The sequence below is a fragment of the Carassius gibelio genome, chromosome B21 (assembly GCF_023724105.1).
Source record: "Carassius gibelio isolate Cgi1373 ecotype wild population from Czech Republic chromosome B21, carGib1.2-hapl.c, whole genome shotgun sequence".
Taxonomy (NCBI): domain Eukaryota; kingdom Metazoa; phylum Chordata; class Actinopteri; order Cypriniformes; family Cyprinidae; genus Carassius; species Carassius gibelio.
This window is the reverse complement of record NC_068416.1, coordinates 9820622-9829830: the sequence shown is the minus strand read 5'-3', so window position 1 is coordinate 9829830 and position 9209 is coordinate 9820622. Positions and strand designations below refer to the sequence as shown.

Here is a 9209-nt window from a genome sequence, read left to right as displayed (position 1 = left end):
CAATAAAGGATTCGTTCTATTTAAACACAAATTATTGCTTTATACTATTTACTTAGGATGGAAAAGTTTTCCAAAATAAATATTCTTATATTAGAGATTAAGAGAGAGATCAATAGCTCAATAATAGCAGTAGCTGACACTGCAATGCTGTGATTTTAGTGGGTAGGGCTTCAGAAATAACCACATACAGCATTTATTACAATATTGCATAAAAAGAAAAAAAATGACTACATTATTTCCTTTATTCTTTGTTTAGTTTTTAATAAAGGATCACTGGTGTCAGGCATTCTGGGCATAAAACAAATACTGTCATCTCAGGCATACAAGGTTATTCATGCATACATGGGCATCCAACCAGGCCCTGCAGCAGTTAAAATAACAGTATGAACAATAAAGCCAATAGGAACATTTGTATAACACCTAACCACAGCCGCTTTCCCACAGTATCAGTCCACAGTGCATTATGGAAACAAATGCACAGTGCTGAGAATATTATGTTATATAAAAGTACAGGTATCCATTTGACAATCTGATCCATTTAGCATTAAATTATATCCCTGAGGGTCTGTGAAGCTTTCAAAACATTATAAACTAGGAAGAACTTAATTTATGGTATGTTTGTTTAATGAAAATACAGTGATGGCATATTAATGAGGACAACATAGTCAAATAATGTAAAAAGGATATGAGGAACTATGAACCACATTTCACTAAATGTCTCAACAAAAAGGTAAAGAGTTCAACGCAAGGATAAGAGTGTCTCAATAAGAAATACACTTAACCAAATTCCTTCACAGAAGAATAACCTCCAATAAAAAGGTCCACCTAAAAAATGAAAATGTTGTCCTTATTTACTCACCCCCATGTGATTCAAAGCCTGAATTAGTTTTTTTTCTACTGCAGAACAATAGAGAAGTTATTTTAAAGAGCGCTGGCAAGCAAACAGTTTCCATTTTCACTGACTTCAGTTGTATTTTTTGTGCATTCACTGGAAGTCAGGTGTGCACTAACCAACATTAAACATCTTGTTTTGTGTTCCACAGATGTTAATCATACAGGTTTGGAATGATGACAAAATACCTTCTTGCCCCACGTGCTTCTGAGGTGTCTGATTTTTAAAACTCCTGACAAAATTGTCTTAGAAAGTTAAACAAACACTTCTCTTTGGGAAGCATCGTCCTGAGGTGCATGGCTTTGCATGAGTGCTTCTACCCGCTCCATGTTGGCCAGAGTCGGTGAAAGGTCTGGAGCGGTGGGTGTGCACGGTGAGGTTAAGACAAAGTCACAGTCAAAGTTTGGGAAGGGCTCCAGGGTCAGGCCTCGACGGGCTTTGGCAGGACGGTCGGGCCGGTTCTTCAGCTCCAGGATCAGCTCCATGGGGGTCTTTTGGAGCAGATGGGAATCAAACGGTGTGCCGTGGAAAAAGGTTTGCCGCTTGAAGCGTTCCAGTGTCCGAAGGCGACGTGCTGGAGTTTTACAAAGAAGCTGAGGAGAGGAAAGATTGGTTCAAATGATTAAATCAAATCTTATTAGTATTCAGAAGGGATCTCAAGGGTGTCTCAAACTGTGCTCAGAATCGTCCAGATCCCAGAAATCAAAAATCACAAATTCTACAATGAAATCTCATCAGAAGATATACATTTTAAAGCGACAATTCACAGAAAATTGTTAAGTGACGAAAAGTCTATCACTCTCATGTTGTTTCAAAACTATATGATCTTCTGTGGAACATAAATTAAGATATTTTCAGACATGTCTCAGAGTTTGTTGTCCATACAATTGAAGTCAATGAGCTGTTGGGGGTGTTGTTTGGTTCCCTTCAAACTAGAAGAAGGGAATATATTTCACAGAAGAAAGGTTTGGAGGACCACAAGGGTGAATAAAGGATGACAGATTTTTTTGGGTGAACTATCCCTGGATATCTTAGATAATTTGTCTCCTTTTTATTCTAGAGAATTTGAAACTGAAAGCTGGTTTTACACTTACAATTCTGAGCACAGTTTGAATAAATGATGACAGAATATTGTACTATCCCTTTAATATTTTTTACTAAATGTAAACAATGATCTCATTTAAGTGTTTCAATTTTAGGGTTTGCAGAGAAACAACTGCAATTTGCACATTTTGTCAAGTAAACCAGGTGCAGGTCTCACCTCTGTAAGCAGGAGAGCAAAAGGAGGAGAGAAGTTTTTTGCCATCTCATACGGGAAGCTGCGTACTGTCCTCAGCATGCTACAGTGATCCGGCTCCGGAGACACAGGAAACTGAGACAGTGGGGTTGGGGGGGGGGAGTTCAGAATGACTTGGCAGAAAAGACACATCTATTCACGCAGAAACACACAAACGTGTCTTTTTTCCGACGGCAGGCCGAAAACACAATATGTTGGTGCAAATATACATGTATGTGCATTTTTCCTTACCTTTCCAGTTGCCAATGCAAAAAGAAGGATACCAAGAGACCACCAATCAGCTGCGTGGTTGTATGGACCACCGCTAAGGACTTCAGGAGCTGAAGAGACAGATTTCTTAAGAATCCTGTTTACATTCCACATATAACTATCACATAAACAGCCTTTCATTAGCTTAGCCATAAATATCATTAATGGCTCATTCTGCATTTCCAAGAGACTATTTATGTATATTATTCCACATATATTCCACAAAAGTCAAAGTAATAATTTATTTGTTTTAATTTCTTCTTTTATTATAGATTTACCCATGTATTGGATTGTCCCACAAATAGTGAACGCCCTTCCTCCACGCTCCAGACGCCGAGACAAACCGAAGTCAGCCAGTCGCAGATGGCCTATAAGAAAATATAAAAAACCCTCCCATTTACATAGTAACACTAAATGATTAACTTAGTAATAATTCAGGTTTTTATATTATGAACATATACAATTTATGATTAGATGGCTGTTTGATGGCATTTTAGTTTTAGAAGCTTTGATGCCATATTTCACTTTGAGGTCATATTTTCATTTCCACATTTGAACAAACAAATATTTAAATAATTGGAATATCACAATATGAAATTAGTGGATTGGATTGTTTGTTCAATAGCTATGATGATATCACGGATGTGTAAATACTCTAGCTATATTCTGTGGCCTGGAATCCTGAAGCTTCGATGTTCTGGAACATTCCATGTTTACAAAAAAACAAGCAGACACCTACTGCCCTCCACTGGCGGGACTACAGAACACAGACTGCCTCACCCTGATCTGTCAGAAGCACGTTCTCCATCTGTTCAAAATACACCAAGAGAATGTTTTAAAGGCATTTTAGAGTTTCAATTAAAATAAAACATCATTACATTCAAAACATAGAATACCTTCACATCACGATGGATGACTGCACAATCATGAAGGAACCCTATAAAACATGAGATTTAAAATATTATTTTGATAAGCATTTATAGTTATTGTACTCGAGCAAAAATTGCTTGACATAAATGTCCATGGAGTTCATTTGTGTGTGTATGTGTGTGTATGTGTGTGTGTGTGTGATTTAAGGTTAATATAATATAATATAATATACAACACTTCAAATGTTTGGGGTCAGTAAGATTTTTTGAAAAAACATTAATACTTTTAAATAATAATCGAAAGAGTGACAGTAAAGGCACTTAGAATATTACAAAATATTCAATTTGCAAATAATTGCAGTTTAAAAGGTGGTTTCGACAAAAATATTAAGCCACAGTAATAATAATTGCTTCTTGTTCACCAAATCAGCAAAATAAAACATATTAAGACTGAAAAAATATGCTGAAAATTCAGCTTGGCATCACAGGAATAAATTACATTTTAAAACATATTCAAACAGAAAGCAATTACTATTTTAAACTGTAACAATATTACACAGCATTATAGTTTTCATTGCATTTTTGATCAAATAAGTGAAGCCTAGGTGAACATAAAATACTTATTTCATGTCATATAGATTTTTCTTACCTAGAGCAGAACCTAATTCAGCAGCAAACACTTTTACCACATCCTCTCCAAACTGACCAATCATCACCCAGTATGTGTACAGGTCCCCTGTGCTGCAGTAATCACACACTAGAGAGGGAATATTCAGAAACGAACCATATAAACAGCGCCTAAATGTGCAAATCTCCAATATAGACAAACGCAAATATCCAACTCAAACAGGTTAAGAGCAGAGAAAAACCACTGACTGGTAAAATATAATGGTCAGATGAAGTACAGAACACTCTCTGTTATAAAACAGGAAAGCTTGATTTAAAGAAATCCCAATAGTGATCTAGACTGAATTAAGCATAAGAATAGTAGTAAAACAGTGCAGGCTGTGAATGAAGGAATCAGGTGGTGATCAAAGGAAGTGACACAATCATTGTAGCTTTAGTCAGGAGAAAGCATTCAAGGGGTGAACATCATAGTGGAAAAAGTAAACTGACTTTCACAAATGCAGTCAGGATCACTGGGAAATCAAACACTGGGGGAAAAGGACTTGAGGTTTAGATTGTGGAGTCCTGATAAGTGGGCCAAGTTTGAATATGTGGACTTTTTTCTAGTATTGTCTACACTGATTTTCATCTATCTATCTATCTATCTATCTATCTATCTATCTATCTATCTATCTATCTATCTATCTATCTATCTATCTATCTATCTATCTATCTGTCTGAGTCTGCATGACTTTAAACATTCAAGCTACAATGATTCAAGCTTTCTGGTCAGGCTTTCTCAAGCCAAAATTAAGTTATTTTAGAACTACACAAGTTTGTCTAGGTGAACATGTCTAGTTCAAAAGAATTTGGGTCAATTCGCTTGCTAATGATATATAACAACTTAATAGGACTAATGTGATTTTTTTTTAACTGTAGATGGTTGTAAACTTGTCCATCTTGAATTCAGCACCATGGATAGCATCCATATTTTATACAACTGTGGTTCACAGCTGGTCCTGCAGGGACATTTTGTACTTTTCTCTTATCTGATACACTCAGTTCAGTTCATGAAGTTCTCTGCTAACAATCTGATGATTTCAGTATGCAGTGTGTACACAGTGTGCTACACAGAATCAATAAATAAATAAATTAAAGGGGGAGTGTTTTACACTTTCTCTTTTCCCAGCATTTGTCGAGCACTGTGACACAGCAGCATCTGCTTGACCAATGGCTATGAATATAAAGTGGGATTATCTGTTTGGCCAAATGATGGCAGGTGAGAGAAGTGTTTGGTAAAATTGTTAGAAGAACAAACTTTCTTAGACTCTTCACCCTTAATGCCATTTATGTAATGATTATTACTTATTAGGCACATCATCTCTAAAATATAAACCTCTAAACTTTTCAACAAAGATCATCCACTAAAGTACAAAAGTTTGGGGTACTTTTTAAAAGAATGTAATGCATTAATTCAGCTAAGACACATTCAATTGATCAAGTAAATGCAACTCAGAAGTTTTTATTCATCAAGGAATCCTGAAAAAAAGTGTCATGGTTTTCTCAAAAATATTCAACACTGATAATAAATAAAAAATGTTTCTTAGGCCCCAAATCAGCATATTCAAATGATTTATGAAAGACTGGAATAATGAATGTTAATAATTCAGGAAAATATTTGAAAAACATTAATTTAAAATGCAATAATACGTCGTAACCGACAGCCTCGTGCATAGTGCACCAAAATACACAACTGTGCTCACGGCGACCCAAATTCGAGTCCCCTCTCAAGGTCCTATGCTGATCCCGCCCCCCTCTCTTTACCCAATACTTTCCTGTCATCTCTCCACTGTCCTGTGACTGTCTGAATAATAAAGGAATAACAAGCCCCCCCAAAAATAATAGTTTATATAAATATATAAATATAAATTACTGTATTTTTGATTATATAAACACAGCATTGGTGTGCAAAAGAGACTATAATAAACTTCAATGTATAATTTCGGATTATATGTCTTCTTCACAGCTTCTCACAGAATAAAACAAGAGTTCAGGTGGAATAATAGTTTGTAGGAGCTCCAGGGAGGTTTTGTGTCAGGGCCACATGGCACTTGGTGCGAGGGAAGACTGATTTAGTGGTGGGAAAGGCAGGAGGAGAATTGGGGCAGGGGTGCGTTCTTTATCACTCACTAATGTAGATGTGCCGCTGGGTCTGCCAGCAGTCCTGCAGGTCGTGGACAAAAGGGTGGTGGACCTGACGCTGCAAAGCAACAGTTTGACAACAAGAGCACAGGTACAGTGAGTCATAAACCTCTGAGGTTTTGAACTCGACCTCTTCATGTACCAGGCTGCTAAAGACCACTGCTTATATTCATCCTAGCTCTCTTCCCGTTGCTACTAAAACACAAACCATCTCAATTTCCATAGTATTTATGACATAAGCTAGGAGTCAGTGGCTGTAAATGATGACACTGGCCATTAGACCTGATAAAAATGATGACATCATAGAAGACTGAGGCTCACCTGGACGATCACTTCCTCCTTAGACTGCTCCAAAAATCCCAAGCGCAAAATCTCCGATTTTGGAATAACCTACATTAGAAAAAATAAATAAATAAATAAACACAAATGGTTAGCATTACTGTATCACAATGACAGTAATGGCAGTTTATTCTTCCTCATGAAGAGAACCAGCTCAAAGTTTAGGATCAGTAAGATTCATTTTTTTTGTAAGAAGTAGCCTATTGTTTGTTTGTTTGTTTGTCTTTTGCAAGCAAGGATGCATACATGTGTTCAAAAGTGACAATAAAGACATTTATATTACAAAAGATTTCTTTTTTATGGTGTCCACAAAAACATTAGGCAGCACATGTTTTTTGAGCATCAAATCAGATCATTTGACACTGAAGACTGAAGTAATGATGGCGCAGCTTCGCATCACAAGTTTAAATGACATTTTAAAAATAATATAAAAGTAGAAAACAGTTATTTTAAAATATAATATTATTAAACATTTTTACTGCTTTACTCAATTTTTTATCAAATCAATGCAGCCTTGGTGAGCATAAGAGACTTCAAAAACAGAAATATTACAGAACCAACACCTTTGAACGATAGTATACAATACGTATAAATATAAATACATAGAAACATATTTTTTAATGTGTAAAAATTATGAAATTATGAGGAATTGTAAATGAGTGGGTGCATACAAGTTTTACCTTAACTGCATAGATCTTATGCTTCGACTTATCCTTAACCTTTAAAATGGGGCCAAAAGATCCTTTAGCTATGTAACCCAGGACCTAGAGGTCGGACAATATGAGAAAATAATGAGGAAAAAAAAATTATATATATATATATATATATATATATATATATATATATATATATATATATATATATATATATATATATATATATATATATATAAATAAATAAATAAAATGTTTTCATCTTTTGTCCCTAGTGTCTCTCACCTGAAAATGTTCATGTCCTGGGACATTACGATGGGGGAATTCGGGCAGAAACATGTTGATGAAGCTCGGCAGACTCCATTCCATACGGAGTTTCTCAGGACCTGGTAATGAGGAGACCAGGTGCTCAGGAATGGATGGCTCCTTGTCACAAATCATTCGATGTGATCTGATTCGTAATGGGTTGATTCGGCAGAGACCAGCTGGGAGAGATATTCCCACAGCAGAGAGAAATCCCCGCCATCTGGATATTTGTGACTGCTCCTCCGACCTTGTATACTGCTGTGAATCAACATCATTAAATAATAATCACACGGTTACTCATATTCCAGCAATGACCTATTTTTGTTAACATTCAAGTCTGGATACTATTTATTACTATACTATATTTGAAATAATAATTAGAAATTGAATCAATATATAAGAGGAAAATAATGGGTTATAAACACAAAAATTTACATTTTTAGATAAATAATAACATTTGCTCATTTAAAATGAACTGTTCTTCTGACGTGTCCCTACATCGGAGAGAATTATGGAGGAATAAATATGGACAAATATTACATTTTCAGTTCATATGTGTGTGTGTGTGTGTGTGTGTGTGTGTGTGAGAGAGAAAGAGTGAATATAATATCGCTCTCTAAAATATCACAGTAAATGTATTTCAAACTCATGCTAATGGAATTTTGGGACCAATTTTTTATTTAAGACGTTATAATGCAGTCCATGGCAAATGGAAGTATTTTTGTTCCCTATAAGAGTTCAATAGAGTCATTACCGCAACATAATGTGCTGTGGCCAAATTAACAGTTTGCAGTGGTAATGATGAATTTATTTAAAAAAGTCAGTTTTAAATATACTGAATATCCCATGTACGTTTAAAAAGTTTTCAATATCAAGACAAAACTTCCCATAGTCAAGGAATCACCATAATATTCATATTAATTCAAGTAGATGACACACTTTTCCCTTGGCTACTGCTTTCAGTCAAATCCACACAAATATAAAATGGCTATGAATTTATTAACTACAAATATGTATTTAAACTAAATGTAACGACCTACTTATAAAAATACTCTCAGTCTCATAGCTTCCCTCTAGTTGAATAGAAAATAAACATAACACATAACACAATTTAATAGAAAATGCTTATGATTTTTTTTTTTTTGTATAAACATGACTTAAATGCTCTACTACGAATTAGCTTCTAAAAATAAACATGCATTGATCAACTATGAAAGGAACATGTAACAGTCAGCAGCCATCCAGAGAACAGATACACCATTATTCCAACTTTCCTAACCACGAATATAAGTTAAAGAACTAACCTTGCTGTTTTTGCTAGCATCGGTCCCCATCACATTAGTCGTCCGCGTGAGACATTAGTTGAATCTTACACAGTGTTGATTCATGTTGTCGTTTGTATTTTCAGTGGCAGTGAGTGACAGAATACTATCACCAGCGTGCATTACTGTTATAATCGCTCGAATATAGGACGGGACAGGAGCTTTTATATTATATCTCACATTGAATTATACAGGCGAACTCATCTTCTACCGAAGCGTTTTCAGTCTGACATGGCGACAAAAACAAGATAATCTCCGATAGCATCGACGAATACTGCGCAGCCTCCCACGTTACTGTCGTCCAATCGGATTTCTTGGCGAGCTGTTAGACCACGCCCACTCCAGCGACCACTCGAAACAGTATCAGGAGCTGTCCTCCGGCCTTTAGAGCCAGAGATGAAACATGACTTTATTGAACATCAAGTACCATAGAGTCATACTTTCTGTTAATTTATAGTTATATATTAACATTGT

At 35.7% G+C, this 9209-nt stretch overlaps 1 protein-coding gene across 1 annotated transcript; it reads right to left on the bottom strand.

Annotated features, from left to right (window-relative positions):
- Window positions 1-211: 211 nt before the first annotated feature.
- rskrb (ribosomal protein S6 kinase related b) lies at window positions 212-8983 on the bottom strand. The gene is made up of 12 exons (XM_052587498.1): window positions 8718-8983; window positions 7393-7671; window positions 7135-7218; window positions 6437-6505; window positions 6104-6173; window positions 3957-4064; window positions 3335-3375; window positions 3219-3246; window positions 2717-2806; window positions 2421-2509; window positions 2154-2264; window positions 212-1485 (listed from the first exon to the last, which is right to left on the bottom strand). Exons 1-12 carry the CDS (start codon window positions 8745-8747, stop codon window positions 1147-1149), a joined length of 1338 nt encoding a protein of 445 aa, XP_052443458.1. The 5' UTR covers window positions 8748-8983; the 3' UTR covers window positions 212-1146.
- Window positions 8984-9209: the final 226 nt, after the last annotated feature.

Bases quoted from the DNA above. Each gene is read 5' to 3' on its own strand.
- rskrb (XM_052587498.1), bottom strand. From the start codon at position 8,747: ATGGGGACCGATGCTAGCAAAAACAGCAAG. The intron at 6,506-7,134 runs GTAAAACTTGTA...TTTCTAATGTAG, and splicing joins ATAAGATCTATGCAGTTAAG to GTTATTCCAAAATCGGAGAT. The intron at 4,065-6,103 runs GTGAGTGATAAA...TTCCCTCTCTAG, and splicing joins CCAGCGGCACATCTACATTA to TGTGTGATTACTGCAGCACA.